Source organism: Elgaria multicarinata, chromosome 1, assembly GCF_023053635.1.
Source record: "Elgaria multicarinata webbii isolate HBS135686 ecotype San Diego chromosome 1, rElgMul1.1.pri, whole genome shotgun sequence".
Taxonomy (NCBI): Eukaryota; Metazoa; Chordata; class Lepidosauria; order Squamata; family Anguidae; genus Elgaria; species Elgaria multicarinata.
This window is the reverse complement of record NC_086171.1, coordinates 213,040,963-213,059,656: the sequence shown is the minus strand read 5'-3', so window position 1 is coordinate 213,059,656 and position 18,694 is coordinate 213,040,963. Positions and strand designations below refer to the sequence as shown.

General features: G+C 42.2%; 1 protein-coding gene across 1 annotated transcript in view; it reads left to right on the top strand.

The window, feature by feature from the left end:
* Nucleotides 1–18,694, top strand: part of RTEL1 (regulator of telomere elongation helicase 1) — a 106,428-nt gene that overhangs the window by 27,653 nt on the left and 60,081 nt on the right. Inside the window, exons 13-17 of the mRNA XM_063147301.1 lie at nucleotides 766–821; nucleotides 6,998–7,072; nucleotides 7,881–7,962; nucleotides 15,218–15,350; nucleotides 18,482–18,595. Coding sequence (XP_063003371.1) covers nucleotides 766–821; nucleotides 6,998–7,072; nucleotides 7,881–7,962; nucleotides 15,218–15,350; nucleotides 18,482–18,595 — 460 coding nt within the window. The remainder of the gene's footprint in view (nucleotides 1–765; nucleotides 822–6,997; nucleotides 7,073–7,880; nucleotides 7,963–15,217; nucleotides 15,351–18,481; nucleotides 18,596–18,694) is intronic.

The window sequence follows — 18,694 nt, the reverse complement described above, 5'->3', positions numbered from 1 at the left end:
AAGCCCTATGAAGAGAGACTGAAAGAACTGGGCAGGTTTAGCCTGGAGAAGAGAAGATTGAGGGGAGACATGATAGCACTCTTCAAATACTTAAAAGGTTGACACACAGAGGAGGGCCAGGATCTCTTCTCGATCCTCCCAGAGTGCAGGACACGGAATAACGGGCTCAAGTTAAAGGAAGCCAGATTCCAGCTGGACATCAGGAAAAACTTCCTGACTGCTAGAGCAGTATGGCAATGGAATCAGTTGCCTGGTGAGGTTGTGGGCTCTCCCACACTAGAGGCCTTCAAGAGGCAGCTGGACAACCCTCTGTCAGGGATGCTTTAGGGTAGATTCCTGCATTGAGCAGGGGGTTGGACTCGATGGCCTTGTAGGCCCCTTCCAACTCTGTTATTCTATGATTCTATGACTTAAAATTTATTCCTTCACAGGGGCAACATATAAACTTGACATAATTTTTTTAAGTGGTGGAGATCTGTTATAGATGTTTTATAAATGCGTACCAATGTTTGGTTCACTTTTATTGGTATTTTTGTATTCTGCATTGCTGTATTTTATACAGCATTTTATTTTGTAATAACCTTTGTGCCACAAATAAGTTCAGAATCATAGAATCATCAGTTTGTTCATACTTTATATAGGATGGTGAAATACATAGTATATTAAGTGTGTGTGCATTGTGTGTACAAATGCTTTCAGGTATAGCTGTAGAGATGTGTTGCTATAAATATAACTATTTTAGTACTCTTTTTCCATTCCCTCTAGGTACTGGGATATTCACTAACACTGCTGGATTGCATAAATTTGTAGACATCATCAAGGTAAACATCTGTTGCTTCTCATTTGTAGTTTACAAAGACTTTAAAGGTGCTACTGAGAAAGTGTTACAAAGTCAGTGTCATGAGTTTCTGGGAATATTGTCACGATGCAGGTTATGTGAATACAGGGTTAGTTGGCAGAGAATGGGATGGCCAAAATCAGATTCTTTTGCAATCCTGAGCAGGGTATGAAGTTGTGATAGGGTAGGCCCAGGTGTACAAAGGATTAGTGGTGGGGTGTGTGTGTGTAAGATGATATAATATGGAAAGAAGAATTTATATCTGATGGTGGCAACAATCAGTCCCAACGAACATAGCCTATGGTCAGTAACCATTGAGTTTGCAATCAAAAACATCTGGAGGGCACCAGGTTGGGGAAAGCTTGTTTAAGGGGTATTGAAACACCATTTTATTCTTAAATATAAAAAAGTCATTCTTCGGGATACCAAACTTTTGGGTGGCCTAAACTTGCTGCATAATAGTACCCCTTCGTAGAAGGAAATGTCTATGTCCTCTATAGAAAGAAAATACATTATATAAAATCAATTGCTTATATTGCATATTAGCAGTAACTCTTCAACAGTTTCCCAACCACAAAAAAAATCTAATAATCTTCTACAGGGCTGCCATTAATAATGAAGTTAATTGCAGTGTCATGTTTAGAAAGAAAAATGAAATTTGTGATAATACATTCATTTTATTTTGCCTTGAGATTTTTGATGTAATTCCCTTCACCACCACCAGGTGGAGGTGACTCTCCAGGCTATACATCGCATTTCAAGGAAAACATTATTTTGGTAGTAGGACTGGAATATTTAATCAATTAAAAACATTTTGACCATTTAACAGTTTTTAAATTTATTTAATACAAGTAGTTTTAAAAATTGTAGATGGCAGATGAGATGACTTTCTCAGTTGGGAAATGTATGCAGATTTAATTGACTAAAACCCACATGTTAATAATAATAATAATAATAATAATAATAATAATAATAATAATAATAATAATAATTTTTATTTATTAGTTACCCGCCTCTCCCTCTGGATTGAGGCAGGGTACAACATAAATGCAAATGCCATAAAATACATATAATTAAAACATTTAAAACTAATACATTATTAAAAGCAGTACATTATGCTTTTAATAGCAGAGCTTCGGCTATTGGGCGGTATAAAAATGTAATAAATAAATAAATAATAATAAATTAAAAGGCATCTTAAAATTCAACTGGGTAGGCAAGTCTGTCAGTTTCAGTTCTGTTCAGTTTCTCATTTTTACAAACTTACATTCCATTTGGCCTGATTTCACATAAGTGCACAATTTTATTTTTCAAAGCCTGTACAGAAATTTGTATACATTTTGCTATGAATTTTTCCAAATGTACACATTTCTGAGTGTCCTTTTTTCTAATATACTCATTTATTGCAAGCTATTTTCCCTATAATAATGTATTTTTGTGTTATTTTCACTAATGTGCATATTTTTTAGTGGTGAACTTTAGTAGTATGTACAGAGAAGTGTGAATGTCAATTTCTAACTCCATTTTGGTTTGCTAATTGGTTTCGCAGGTGCAAATTTGTTTAATGTGCATAATAATTTGGATGGAATGAATTTCTCACCCATCCGTAGTAATAACCCTACTGGATAGGAATTGCCCAAGATTGTGCTGCTCATCCTCTTAATAGTTGTAGATTAGGAAATCATCAAACAAGGTGGCTTATAGTTCTAATCAAGAATTTCAATAAAATACTGTTGCCTATATTCTCTTACTAATCCCTTCTATGTGTGACTTTGTGGATGGTCTCTCTCTCGCTCTCTTTCTCTCTCCCCCAAAAGAGAGAGGAAAAGAGACTTACCAAAAGCCAGTTGTGCCCTGTGGCTGCTGTTGTGTGTACTCCTTGTGCCAGGAAAAAAAAAATGTCATCCTTTAAAGACAAATACGTTGACTCTACTTTCCTTCAAATTCCTCCTCAAACCCTACCTTTTCCTCATGCCCTTTGGATTATTTTATCTATATATATAAAAGCCCAGACTGCTCCTCAAAGCCAGTTATAGTTTTTGCCCTCTGGCGCCATCTAGGGACGTTCCTCGGAACTGCGGCCTTCCATGGAAGTTCTAAGAAATAGTTTTTGCCCTCTGGCGCCATCTAGCGACGTTCCTTAGAACTGTGGCCTTCTAGGGAAGTTCCAAGTTCTGAGAAATAGTTTTTGCTCTCTGGCGCCATCTAGCGACGTTCCTTAGAACTGTGACCTTCTAGGGAAGTTCCAAGTTCTGAGAAATAGTTTTTGCCCTCTGGCGCCATCTAGCGACGTTTCTCGGAACTGCGGCATTCCAGGGAAGTTCCAAGTTCTGAGAAATAGTTTTTGCCCTCTGGTGCCATCTAGCGACGTTCCTCGGAACTGCGGCCTTCTAGGGAAGTTCCAAGTTCTGAGAAATAGTTTTTGCCCTCTGGCGCCATCTAGCGACGTTCCTTAGAACTGCGGCCTTCTAGGGAAGTTCCAAGTTCTGAGAAATAGTTTTTGCTCTCTGGCGCCATCTAGCGACGTTCCTTAGAACTGCGGCCTTCTAGGGAAGTTCCAAGTTCTGAGAAATAGTTTTTGCCCTCTGGCGCCATCTAGCGACGTTTCTCGGAACTGCGGCCTTCTAGGGAAGTTCCAAGTTCTGAGAAATAGTTTTTGCCCTCTGGCGCCATCTAGCGACGTTCCTCGGAACTGCGGCCTTCTAGGGAAGTTCCAAGTTCTGAGAAATAGTTTTTGCCCTCTGGCGCCATCTAGCGACGTTTCTCGGAACTGCGGCATTCCAGGGAAGTTCCAAGTTCTGAGAAATAGTTTTTGCTCTCTGGCGCCATCTAGCGACGTTCCTTAGAACTGCGGCCTTCTAGGGAAGTTCCAAGTTCTGAGAAATAGTTTTTGCCCTCTGGCGCCATCTAGCGACGTTTCTCGGAACTGCGGCCTTCTAGGGAAGTTCCAAGTTCTGAGAAATAGTTTTTGCCCTCTGGCGCCATCTAGCGACGTTCCTCGGAACTGCGGCCTTCTAGGGAAGTTCCAAGTTCTGAGAAATAGTTTTTGCCCTCTGGCGCCATCTAGCGACGTTTCTCGGAACTGCGGCATTCCAGGGAAGTTCCAAGTTCCGAAGAAAGATAACTTCCAGGAGCTTCCGGCCTAGCAGAGGGGCCAAAACCCACTAACCTCCTCACCAAACTGTTCCTCTACACCTGTTGTGTGACGGGCTATTTTGCTAGTGTATTTATAAAATCATTGCTACCCTGCCTTTCATCCCTCGCGGGTCCCCCATGGCAGCATACATCGTCATTTCAGAAATACAATATAATCAAAATAATAAGATGGATAAATGACTACAAAACAGAGCCAGCTAATATGCAGTTCTATAGCAGGGGCAACTCCCCTGCCACACACACATACCTTTACAGCAGTCCGAAAGCTTGGAAAAACAGGGGGTGAAATCTATATCACATGTCAGAAAGCAAATAGATTCACCCAGGCTTCATAAAGTAAGAAGTTCCACAATCTGAGTGTCACAGCTGAATTATTTAATATTTGATGTGAAGGTGCATGTATGTGTGTATGGAGAGAGAGAGGGGGCCCCCCTACATTTTTCTGCATGAGTAAAATAAGCAAGTTTGTTTATTTAAGTACAGCGTTTTTTGATAGATAAAATAGTAAATATGGACATAAGAGCAGCATATTTATTAGTTAGACATAAAATGAATGACTAATAATACTGCATCTTCTAGTCTAAAGATTCAGCCAGTACTGTTAAAGCATCTGTGGTCTAGCGACGTTTCTCGGAACTGCGGCATTCCAGGGAAGTTCCAAGTTCTGAGAAATAGTTTTTGCCCTCTGGTGCCATCTAGCGACGTTCCTCGGAACTGCGGCCTTCTAGGGAAGTTCCAAGTTCTGAGAAATAGTTTTTGCCCTCTGGCGCCATCTAGCGACGTTCCTTAGAACTGTGGCCTTCTAGGGAAATTCCAAGTTCTGAGAAATAGTTTTTGCTCTCTGGCGCCATCTAGCGACGTTCCTTAGAACTGCGGCCTTCTAGGGAAGTTCCAAGTTCTGAGAAATAGTTTTTGCCCTCTGGCGCCATCTAGCGACGTTTCTCGGAACTGCGGCCTTCTAGGGAAGTTCCAAGTTCTGAGAAATAGTTTTTGCCCTCTGGCGCCATCTAGCGACGTTCCTCGGAACTGCGGCCTTCTAGGGAAGTTCCAAGTTCTGAGAAATAGTTTTTGCCCTCTGGCGCCATCTAGCGACGTTTCTCGGAACTGCGGCCTTCTAGGGAAGTTCCAAGTTCTGAGAAATAGTTTTTGCCCTCTGGCGCCATCTAGCGACGTTTCTCGGAACTGCGGCCTTCTAGGGAAGTTCCAAGTTCTGAGAAATAGTTTTTGCCCTCTGGTGCCATCTAGCGACGTTCCTCGGAACTGCGGCCTTCTAGGGAAGTTCCAAGTTCTGAGAAATAGTTTTTGCCCTCTGGCGCCATCTAGCGACGTTCCTTAGAACTGTGGCCTTCTAGGGAAGTTCCAAGTTCTGAGAAATAGTTTTTGCTCTCTGGCGCCATCTAGCGACGTTCCTTAGAACTGCGGCCTTCTAGGGAAGTTCCAAGTTCTGAGAAATAGTTTTTGCCCTCTGGCGCCATCTAGCGACGTTTCTCGGAACTGCGGCCTTCTAGGGAAGTTCCAAGTTCTGAGAAATAGTTTTTGCCCTCTGGCGCCATCTAGCGACGTTCCTCGGAACTGCGGCCTTCTAGGGAAGTTCCAAGTTCTGAGAAATAGTTTTTGCCCTCTGGCGCCATCTAGCGACGTTTCTCGGAACTGCGGCATTCCAGGGAAGTTCCAAGTTCTGAGAAATAGTTTTTGCTCTCTGGCGCCATCTAGCGACGTTCCTTAGAACTGCGGCCTTCTAGGGAAGTTCCAAGTTCTGAGAAATAGTTTTTGCCCTCTGGCGCCATCTAGCGACGTTTCTCGGAACTGCGGCCTTCTAGGGAAGTTCCAAGTTCTGAGAAATAGTTTTTGCCCTCTGGCGCCATCTAGCGACGTTCCTCGGAACTGCGGCCTTCTAGGGAAGTTCCAAGTTCTGAGAAATAGTTTTTGCCCTCTGGCGCCATCTAGCGACGTTTCTCGGAACTGCGGCATTCCAGGGAAGTTCCAAGTTCCGAAGAAAGATAACTTCCAGGAGCTTCCGGCCTAGCAGAGGGGCCAAAACCCACTAACCTCCTCACCAAACTGTTCCTCTACACCTGTTGTGTGACGGGCTATTTTGCTAGTGTATTTATAAAATCATTGCTACCCTGCCTTTCATCCCTCGCGGGTCCCCCATGGCAGCATACATCGTCATTTCAGAAATACAATATAATCAAAATAATAAGATGGATAAATGACTACAAAACAGAGCCAGCTAATATGCAGTTCTATAGCAGGGGCAACTCCCCTGCCACACACACATACCTTTACAGCAGTCCGAAAGCTTGGAAAAACAGGGGGTGAAATCTATATCACATGTCAGAAAGCAAATAGATTCACCCAGGCTTCATAAAGTAAGAAGTTCCACAATCTGAGTGTCACAGCTGAATTATTTAATATTTGATGTGAAGGTGCATGTATGTGTGTATGGAGAGAGAGAGGGGCCCCCCCTACATTTTTCTGCATGAGTAAAATAAGCAAGTTTGTTTATTTAAGTACAGCGTTTTTTGATAGATAAAATAGTAAATATGGACATAAGAGCAGCATATTTATTAGTTAGACATAAAATGAATGACTAATAATACTGCATCTTCTAGTCTAAAGATTCAGCCAGTACTGTTAAAGCATCTGTGGTCTGTTTACCTGTAATATTATTTGCCAGTTACAAAAACTTCACTGCTTGAATTATACACCCCAAAGTGAACTTAGTAGAATTGTAGAATCGTGTTGGCAAAAGGAGGAATAAAATGCCAACAAATCCACCCTTTACATCCTATTATCTTTTGGTATGCTTACAGCTTGGTTGTAAAGTTTAAAGACATGAAATGGAAGTGGAACATCCAGCAAAAATACTTTATTTTGAAATGTTTTTTCTGCTTTTGTTATGGTGGAGGCATTTGAAAGTGTGATAAATCTTACTTTCCTTGCTAGGAATGCCCCTCTCTCACTGATACATCTCATTTTTTCCCCCAATCTGTTCTCTAGACTGTTTTTAACTTTGATTCATCAGAAGGAACATCTAGCTCAACTCTAGGGTGCTCAGTATCAAAGTATTATAAGGTAAGTGTTCAGAGACAGATTATCCACTCTAGGGCCTAATCTACACCAAGCATGATGTTACACTATGAAAGTGGTATATAAAAAGCAGGAGCCACACTACTGCTTTATAGCGGTATTGAAGTGCACTGACAACTGTTGGGGCCCATTGACACATACTTATATCCTGCTTGGTGTGGCTCCTGTCTTTTATATATACCGCTTTCATAGTGCAATATCCTGCTTGGTGTAGATTAGGCCTAGTTTACTTACGTTGCTGGAAAGTCAGGGACAGGATTTGCAAATCCTTATGGTGAGGTTTGAGTAGACTCACCAAGAAATGGTTCTTAGGTTTCAAGAAGATGAGGGCTATATGAACTCACTGTTCTTTAATTTAGTAACATTATAATTTTTTCATTTGTGAAGTATTGAAAAAGTCTCCTTTGTAAGGTATCACATTTCCAACGTTTACGCCATTCCTTGCTTGCGTAACCCTGCTTGTGATGCTCTGAAAACTCATGCTAGTTACTAATACTAACTGATCATGTATTTTGCTCGATTATATGGAAATACGAGTTCTCTGGTATCACTTGTGATGCTGGTAGTGTAAATTCCCTGTTCTTCCACTTCGGACTTATTAGTGCCACTTATTTGTTTAGGTTCATGTTGAAGTTTTTATCTTATTTTAGTGCAATTTAGGGGGGAAACTTATGTTGGCCCCATCTTAAAGTTTATTGTTTTTAATTACTCTTAATAAGTTGTTTCTTCCTTTTGCATAAGAACGCGTATTGGTCTGTAACTGCAATAAACAATTCAGTTCCAATTTGTTTAGGTCCATATCCACCCTGATACGAGTAATCAAAAAAGGAAGCAGAGAACAGACCTGTGGAATTCATCAGTAACAAAAAAACAAGGTGATGATATTGAGGTGTTGGTCAGTCCATGCAAATCTTTCAACCCAGTTTACTTCAGCTTAGATTATTGGTCTTAGAACGGGGGTTCCAGCAGTCTAATTGTCATTCAGCCAGGTCAGTTTCCACTAGTTTGTGTGATACCATTGTTAGGTCTGCAGTTATGCTGCATAATTGTGCTTCTAAAGTTGATTTTGTGATTGAATTAAGGATGGATGTGTACTCATCAGATTTGCACTTCTTGAACCTAAACGTGACTGGACTGCAATTTGCTACTGAAATCCCTATATTTCCAAAGCCTGTGATGCAGTTCACACACAAAAATGCGCACAAAATGCTTTATTCAATGGGGGGAAATGCATACATTTGCAAATGTGAGCTCAGATATGTATACGTTTGTAAAAATACATACCAAAAATGCCTTCCCCCCCCAAAAAATGTGTACAAATCATCATGCATGAGAATTTGAGCAAAGTTGACCTCGAGAGATTGGCTCTAGTTTGCAGGGACTGATTCTGTGCTTTGTTTTTGGCAACAGCTGGGGAGGCAGAGCTAGACAAAAACATAGCAAAACAATGGAATCTTCTCAAACTGGGGAGAGGCAACGAGTGGGGTACCGCAGGGCTCAGTCCTGGGCCCAGTGCTCTTCAACATTTTTATTAATGATTTGGACGAGGAGGTGCAGGGAACGCTGATCAAATCTGCAGATGACACAAAATTGGGTGGGATAACGAATACCCTGGAAGACAGAAACAAACTTCAAAGTGATCTTGATAGGCTGGAGTGCTGGGCTGAAAACAACAGAATGAAATTTAATAGGGATAAATGCCAAGTTCTACATCTAGGAAATAGAAACCAAAGGCACAGTTACAAGATTACAATAGCCGAGAGCTTCGGCTATTGGGCGGTATAAAAATGTAATAAATAAATAAATAAATAAAGATGGGGGATACTTGGCTCAGCAATACTACAAACGAGAAGGATCTTGGAATTGTTGTAGATCGCAAGCTGAATATGAGCCAACAGTGCGATATGGCTGCAAGAAAGGGAAATGCTATTTTGGGCTGCATTAATAGAAGTATAGCTTCCAAATCACGGGAGGTACTGGTTAGGCCTCATCTAGAGTATGGCGTCCAGTTCTGGGCTCCACAATTCAAGAAGGACGCAGACAAGCTGGAGCGTGTTCAGAGGAGGGCAACCAGGATGGTCAGGGGTCTGGAAATAAAGCCCTATGAAGAGTGACTGAAAGAACTGGGCATGTTTAGCCTGGAGAAGAGAAGATTGAGGGGAGACAGGATAGCACTCTTCAAATACTTAAAAGGTTGTCACACAGAGGAGGGCCAGGATCTCTTCTTGATCTTCCCAGAGTGCAGGACATGGAATAATGGGCTCAAGTTAAAGGAAGCCAGATTCCAGCTGGACATCAGGAAAAGCGTCCTGACTGTTAGAGCAGTACGACAATGGAATCTGTTACCTAGGGAGGCTGTGGGCTCTCCCACACTAGAGGCCTTCAAGAGGCAGCTGGACAACCCTCTGTCAGGGATGCTTTAGGGTGGATTCCTGCATTGAGCAGGGGGTTGGACTCGATGGCCTTGTAGGCCCCTTCCAACTCTGCTATTCTATGATTCTATGAATGGCGTGGAGATTAGTTGGTCAAAGTTTGGTAACCCTAGGTATTGGGCGGGAGCAGTCTTGACTGGGGTTGGGCCTTGGAGAAGTGGCTGGACCATCGGGTGCCCAAGGAGGATCTGGTAGACAGAAACTCTGACTGACAAGGGTCATGTTCCATCAGCAGATGCGCTAGGTAAAAAGGAGCACAGCAAAGGAGAGACTAATAGCACCTCGGACAGCGCTTTGCAGCCGCTACTAAGCTGGGGAAGTTCTTTATGAAACAAGCTGTTGTACCAGCGAGGAACTAGCAACAGTTGAGTGCTTAAGTTGGCCAGTCAGCTCAGGCGCCTCAAAAGCTCCACCTCCCTCTGGGTACTGACTGCAGCCTTAAAGGGCCCACACTCCTTTCTGTAGAGTTCAGTAGCCTTAAGCTCCTATGCAGCTGAATGACCTGAGCGGCTCTATCTGGGTTCTATCCCCGCTTGGCCATGGAAGCTCGCTGGGTGACTTTGGGCCAGTCACAGACTCTCAGCCCAGCCTACCTCACAGGGCTGTTTTTGCTGGGAGGATAAAATGGAGTGGAGGAGGAGGGTTATGTATGGCGCCCTGAGTTCCTTGGAGGAAAAAAGGCGGGATATAAATGTAATAAGTAAATAGATCAATATTAATAAATAAATACCCAGTGTTTCTGCCTGTCAGGTTGCTTGGTTTAAAATGAAGGAATATGTTTGGGTGGGTTCATCGTTCAGTAATTGCTTTCATTTCTCAAAATGTAGTGCTGTTGCAAAACATCTGATCCAGTTAAGGGACCAGTTATTGCCTCTCATTTACTGTCAGTTCCCAAACAAATTTTGAAGGATTAAAATTTCTGTGGTTGTCTCAGGTTCTTGAAACATATTTGCAGATACAGAAATTCTACCGATGCCCGTGAGATGCACTTATACAGTTATTTATTTATTGCATTTATATCCCGCCTTTTTTCCTCCAAGGAACCCAAGGCAGCATACATAATCCTCCTCTCCATGTTATCCTCACAACAACAACCCTGTGAGGGAGGTTGGGCTGAGAGTCTGTGACTGGCCCAAAGTCACCCAGTGGGTTTCCATGGCCAAGTGGGGACTAGAACCCGGATCTCCCGACTCCCAGTGCAACACTCTAACCACTATACCACACTATCTCTCTAAGTAGTACCCAGAAACACTGGGTTAGAGATAAGCTGCTCTTTTCTGAAGAATTTGTTGAATACGTATGCTTATTAGTATGTCAACATTATGTCACACACTTGGTATTAGTTACTTAAACATATTACAGCGTGAATTTGTTTGGCTGTTAACTTTACGATGTCATTGGCATCACTCAAAGCTATTTCCTCATAAAAAACACACTATTCCACAGTCATTGTAAGTAATTCTAGGGAAACAATATTTATTATCTGCCAGTTCTGAGTAGAGAGAAATACTGACCTGATTCACATGATTGCGACAGGGTTTAATTATTATTATTATTATTATTATTTATTTATTTATTTATTTATTTATATAGCACCAGGCCACAGTGCCTTAATTCTACCACAGGTGCCGGTTGCATTTCCCTAAATACCCTCACTGGTGCAGCTTGCCATGTCATCCAAACCTGAGTAGCATGGCTTGTTTGAAGGGACAGCAACCCTAAAATAAACCATGGATTGTTGCTGAAACCTGGCTAAGTCCAGGAGTACACCCAAACTTCAAGCCTGAGTCTTCAGAGGGAGCGTAACCCCATCCAGCACAGGTTGAATCCCTCTTCCCTGATCTGCCTTTTGACTAACTAGGAGCACCTTTGTCTTTTCTGGATTAAGCTTAAATTTGTTTGCCCACTTCCAGTCCATGACTGACATCAGACACCAATGATACAACAATAACAAACCAAAAATGAGGGAGGGGGAGAGAGAAAATGAAGGGATAATGAAAGAACATACCATAAAACATATCCGTGCACAGTAGCCATTTATATTACTCTTAATATAAAAAGAAAAAGAGAAAAATTAAGTGTTTAACACTTCCACTTCAAATTTATATGTTAATAGAAGCAGTCCATCTGTCTAAATAAGCAACCATATGAGATTGATGACTGTCGGAGATTCTTTCAAATGTATCAAAAGAACATCAGAAGTGCCCTGATGCTGGATCAGACCAAGGGTCGATCTAGTCCAGCACTCTGTTCACACAGTGGCCAACCAGCCATCGGCCAGGGACCAAGAGCAGGACATGGTGCAACAGCACCCTCCCACCCATGTTCCCCAGCAACTGGTACTCACAGGCTTACTATCTCGTATACTGGAGATAGCACACAACCATCAGGGCTAGTAGCCCTTGATAGCTTTTGCCTCCAGGAATTTCTCCAACCCCCTTTTAAAGCCATCCAAATTGGTGGCCATCACTACATCTTGTGGCAGTGAGTTCCATAATTTAACCATGCGCTGTGTGAAGAAGTCCTTCCTCTTATTTGGCCTGGATCTCCCACCAATCCGCTTCATGGGATGACCCCGGGTTCTAGTATTTTGAGAGAGGGAGAAAAATGTCTCCCTATCCACATTCTCCACACCATGCATAATTTTGAACACCTCTACTATGTCCCCTCAGCCTCCTCTTCTCCAAGCTAAACAATCCCAGTTGGTGTAACCTTCCCTCGTAGGGGAGATGCTCCAGCCCCTTAATCATTTCAGTTGCCCTTTTCTGCACTTTTTCCAGCTCTATAATATCCTTTTTTAGGTGTGGTGACCAGAACTGTACACAGTATTCTAAGTGTGGTCGCACCATAGATTTGTACAAGGGCAGTATGATACTGGCCGTTTTATTCTCAATTCCTTTTCTTATAATGCCTAGCATGGAGTTTGCCTTCTTTACAGCGACCACACCCTGGGTGGACATTCTCATCGAGCTGTCCACCACAATCCCAAGATCTCTTTCTTGTTCCATCACCACCAGCTCAGATCCCAATAAGCTATACTTGAAGTTGGTTTGTTGTTGTTGTTTTGCCTCAACATGCATCACCTTACACTTGCTTACATTGAATCACATCTGCCGTTTGGATGCCCGCTCTCCCAGCTTGGAGAGATCCCTTTGGAGCTCTTCACCATCCCTTTGTGTTTTAACAACCTTAAATAATTTGGTGTCATCAGCAAATTTGGCGTCTTCACTACTCACTCCTAATTCCAAGTCATTTATGAACAAGTTGAAAAGAATTGGTCCCAGTACCGATCCCTGCCCCTAATATTTTTTGAGTGATCATCTATGCAGACACACCACCCAATATCCTTCCGCACTATAGCTTCTACTTTTACCGTATTTCTTCGATTGTAAGACGCCATCGATTGCAAGACGCACACTAATTTCAGTACCACCAACAGAAAAAAAGCTTTGATTCTAAGAATAATAATCGCACCCACGATTATAAGACGCACCCCATTTTTAGAGATGTTTATATGGGGAAAAAAGTGTGTCTTAGAATCGAAGAAATATGGTATATACCTGTTTCTATGTGAGCTTCCAGTGATCTCCAAAGAATTGAGGGAAATAGATGTTTTCCTTATCCTTGTTAAAGTAAAATAGAAGGCTGTGGTTGAAAATAACAATACCGTATTTCTTCGATTCTAAGACGCACTTTTTTCCCTAAATAAACAGCTCTAAAAATGGAGTGCGTCTTAGAATCGATGGCGTCTTAGAATCGGAGCAATACGGTAAGAGGAAAAGAGGAAGCTCCTGCAGCAGCCTCGAGCCATGGAGCGAGGAGGAGCTGGGAGGGTAAGCGCCTGGGTTTTTGTTAGTCAAATTTATTCGTAAGTCCCATCGATTTATTATTATTATTATTATTTATTTATATAGCACCATCAGTGTACATGGTGCTGTACAGAGTAAAACAGTAAATAGCAAGACCCTGCCGCATAGGCTTACAATCTAATAAAATCATAGTAAAACAATAAGGAGGGGAAGAGAATGCAAACAGGTACAGGGTAGGGTAAGCAGGCACAGGGTAGGGTAAAACTAACAGTAGAAAGTAACAGTAGAAGACTGCACAACATCAAGTTTTAAAAGCTTTAGGAAAAAGAAAAGTTTTTAGTTGAGCTTTAAAAGCTGCGGTTGAACTTGTAGTTCTCAAATGTTCTGGAAGAGCGTTCCAGACGTAAGGGGCAGCAGAAGAGAATGGACGAAGCCGAGCAAGGACTTACTTGCGTGTCATCGTCCCCTGGTGCACAGACAAGTAAAGAGCAGGACTGGAGAGTTAAGCGTTTTAGCTCCTTAATCGCGTCTTCTTCTCTCTCTCCCCGCCCGAAAATATTGTTTACTCTTTGTTTCAATGCCCCCCTTCTTCCCGCGCAAACGGCTGTTTCATCTCTCACAGAGGGAAAAAAGAAAAGGACACAATCATTAGAAGAAAGCGCGGAGGGGTGGGAGGAGGTTGGCTGGGCGGTGAGGGAAGTATTTCTTCGATTCTAAGACGCACTTTTCCCCCAACTAAACATCTCTAAAAATGGGGTGCGTCTTAGAATCGATGGCGTCTTAGAATCAAAGAAATACGGTAGTACAATATGAGTGATAACACTCAACCACAAAGGTACTAAGAAAGTTTTATAGACGAATAATTCAAAAGATATCACAAATGTACAAAAGACAGGCATATAGATAACATTTACAAGATGTTCATCAAACATTCATAATGAAGCCTACAATAAGTTGGCATCCATTAAACATTCATGACAAGAATCAATGATCTCATAAATATGTGTCTAATAGATAATTTTATAAAGCGTCTAATATAATAAAGTGTCTAATAGTAGTCCGGTACAGGTTCTGTTTTGATAATTCTTCGTCAGTCGGACGCAAACTGGTTCACAAAAGGAGCCACGGCTATACATTTAGAGTGGAACCCTCCAAGGTTTATCACCATATCATTTTCACGTCTTCAAGCCGTCAGGTAAAGCTCTCAATTGTATACTCTAAATGTATAGCCGTGGCTCCTTTTGTGAACCAGTTTGCGTCCTACTGACGAAGAATTATCGAAACAGAACCTGTACCGCAGTACTGTTTATTATATTAGGCGCTTTATTATATTAGACGCTTTATGAAATTATCTATTAGACGCATATTTATGAGATCATTGATTCTTGTCATGAATGTTTAATGGATGCCAACTTATTGTAGGCTTCATTATGAATGTTTGATGAACATCTTGTAAATGTTATCTATATGCCTGTCTTTTGTACATTTGTGATAGCTTTTGAATTATTCGTCTATAAAACTTTCTTAGTACGTTTGTAGTTGAGTGTTATCACTCATACTGTACTTTCCTTATCCTTGTGACAGCCTCGAGTCAGGAGATTTCTGGGGGAAGGGGCTAGAATGCACTCTAAATCTCTAGGGGTTCCCAGAATACTGCTCTATGAAGGCCCCATATGTGTCAAAAGGTTGTGACTTGCAGGTATCTTCTCCCAAGGATACTGTGCTGCAAAAGAAGCGGAGAAGCGGATGGAGTGGTGCACACGTGGTGGTGGACAGTGTGCAAGTGGGACACAGTGTCCACTTGCAGTAGCCTTATTGCATAGTGCTCTTTTCTCTCAAACCACTGAAGAGCGCTTTAACATTTTGCCTTGGTGTTTTATTTGATACAGGGAAGGTCTTAAGCTATTGGTGCTTCAGTCCTGGGTACAGCATGCAGGAGCTAGTTCGCCAGGGAGTCCGGACAATCATTCTGACGAGCGGGACGCTCTTCCCCATTTCCTCTTTTACTATGGAAATGCAGATGTAAGTCTTTTTCCTTTGTGAGTATGAAAAGGCAGCTAAGTTAAAGTACAGTGGAGGCAACTCCTACGCTGGGTTGGAATGAAATTAACATATGTCTGGATTGCACTGAAAGAGGCATGTTTACAGCGGTGGCCAAAATGGTGGACACTTTTTGAAATTTTCATGTTTTGCAACTTTGCATGCTTATAGAAAATGTTCTGTTTCACGAAATTCAAATATATCGATTGAAAGACAATTTAATGCTGAATTCAATACAAAAAACAGAATGCAAATATCTGCAGTACAAAAGAAGTTATGCTTGCTTTAGTCTAAAAATGAACAGGTGTGATTGAGTAAAGAAGCGGATTTATTTATTTATTTATTTATTACATTTCTATGCCGCCCAATAGCCGGAGCTCTCTGGGCGGTTCACAAAAATTAAAAACATTCAAAGTATAAAGCCACAGTATAAAACCATAATATAAAATACAATATAAAAGCTCAACCAGATCAAAACAGCAGCAATGCAAAATTACAAATTTAAAACACCAAGTTAAAATTTATTTATAGACTGTTAAAACGCTAGGAGAATAAAAAGATCTTTACCTGGTGTCTAAAGGCATATAATGTAGGTGCCAAGAGAACCTCCTTAGGGAGCTCATTCCACAGCCGGGGTGCCACAGCAGAGAAGGCCCTGCTCCTGGTAGCCACCTGCCAAACTTCCTTTGGCAGGGTCACGCGGAGAAGGACCCCTGAGGATGACCTTAGGGTCCAGGCAGGTACATATGGGAGGAAGCGTTCCTTCAGATAGCCTGGCCCCAAGCCATTTAGGGCTTTAAATGTTAATACTAGCACTTTGAATTGGGCCCGGACCTGGACTAGCAGCCAATGAAGCTGGAAAAGGACTGGTTTGATATGGTCTCTTCGGCCAGGCCCTGTTAGTAACCGTGCTGCCCTGTTTTGTACCAGTTGAAGTTTCTGGACCGTTTTCAAAGGCAGCCCCACGTATAACGCCTTGCAGTAATCCAAATGAGAGGTTATCATAGCATTGCAAACCCTACTGGCCAATCACAGTCCTTGTTCTGGGGACCAATCCCATGGCAGTAGCTGCGATACATCGTGTTTCAAGTTGGGGAAAGTCAGCTTTGCAATTTGTTCTCTGACTGAAGCGCAGTTGGAGATTGTGTCAATATTTGAAGTATTTCTCAAATTAAAAGTATACGTACGTACATCATAAATAGAGCAGTGGCACAATAGAAAAGAGTTGATTGGACACCCAGGAAAAGAAGCAGGATTGTTGTATTACGTGAATCAGGTCTTTCAATTGATATATCAACATTTGAATTTCGTGAAACAGAACATTTTCGATAAGCATGCAAAGTTGCAAAACATGAGAATTTCAAAAAGTGTGGTGTCCACAATTTTGGCCACTGCTGTATGTTTAAGGGTGCTATTGCCCTTCCAGTTTCCTGCTAAAGTGTGGTGCCTTTGTTCTCTCATATGTGGGATACGTTTGACCAAATATTGAAGAAACACAAGCTCTTGTCCACCACTGTTCTCATGCTTATTGTGATACAAGCTGAGCCCTGGCACACCAGTGTTCTACCAGTCTTGGGGCCAGTTTTATTATATGTGTCAGTGCTGCTGGGAAACCTTCAGTCATGTTTCCCCAAACCTCCCGCCTTATTGGGAGACAATAAATCCACATAATCCTCGAAGCTTTATTCAGGCAATAAACATCTCTTCCCACCTGAAGAGAGTCTAACCTGTAGGAACTTTCCTCTAGGCAGAACTATGCAAACTAAGCAAGACAATTGTCCTGTCAAGAAAAAGGGAAAACCTTTTCCCGGAACGCTTTAACTTCAAGGAAACTGGTTCTAAAGAAGCCTTTGGCGGGAAGCTAGCCAGGCCGACCTTCTCTCACCTTCCTTTAGCTCCGCCCGTTTGAGTCTGCGGCGGACTCTAGGCTCCGCTAGCCCTGAAGAAGAATACTGATACTGAATACGTTTTCAGTGATCAGATCTGGCGAAGGTTCATTCCCAGCTGGCGAAGAGCCCATGAGAGTCACCTCCCCCACTTCCCGTGTAGGCTGGCACATTTCTGGCGCTGTCTCTTCTGCTTCAGAATCTGATTCCGATTGATTGCCTGAAACTCCTTCCCCCAGCCTAAGGGGAACGGGCCCAGTCATGACACCTCCTCCCTCTGAATTATTTGGAATTGAACCATGTTTTAAGTTGTCTCCTGGGCTTACTTATTTGGCATAGTTTAGAAGTGATACCGGAATGTGGGAGAGCTCCAAATGGGGTGGTAAGTGACCCACACAGAGAATTTTAACTTCTGAGATGCATTTTCTCTTTGGGTGTGCCTAGGTGGAGGTTTTGATGAATTGCATATCAGTCCATCTTTGTTCAGAGTAACAGATATTCTGCTCTTGAGGCTGCTGTGCTATAGGGTTAGGGCTCATTCTTTAAATGTGCGCCTGATTGTAGAATCCACCGTTTTGCTTGGTCTTGGTTTGTCAGTGGCAAATTTTAATCTGCACATACTTTGTTTTGGGGAAATTATGCCTTTCCAAATCACCCTGTATCACCTGAGCCAATAATCTGCCTGATATCCCTGGATAATCTGTGTGTGTGTGTGTGTGTGTGTGTGTGTGTGTGTGTGGCGTAAGGACATATTTAGGCGCATATATATTTTTAAAAGCTTTTCTACCTATTTTGCTATGATCCTGGATGACTAGAAGTATCGTAGAATAGCAGAGTTGGAAGGGGCCTATAAGGCCATCGAGTCCAACTTCCCGCTCGATGCAGGAATCCACCCTAAAGCATACCCGACAGATGGTTGTCCAGCTGCCTCAGTAGAATGCAGGCTCCCAGATCTCTTGAATACAGAAAGGCAATTCATGCCGCTTACAACAAGGGCAGATTGCTAAAATAGAGCTGGGAACAGGAAAATGGTTAGTCAAGTGGGAAACCTACTTGCTTGCAGGTGAGAACAAAGCTGGTATCCAGTTTGGCATCCAAAGTGTGTTTGCATTAACATTCTAGCTGACATTGGAAAATAGTCCTACTGTTCATGGTTAAGCCACGAAGCCCGTAGGATTAACACACTGGAAATACCCATAGAACTAATACGTTGGTCCTTTCCTTTAGACCATTTCCAGTTTGTTTGGAAAACCCGCACGTTATCGATAAACACCAGATTTTGGTTGGGATCATCCCTAAAGGACCTGATGGAGGTCTGCTGAGCTCCACTTATGAAAAAAGGTAATTGCTTTTTGTGTAATAAGAGCCCCCTCTTTTTTGAGTGCTTTCTGACTTGGTCATTCGGTCAGCCCCCATCTCGCCCTCAAATTCTACATTTGT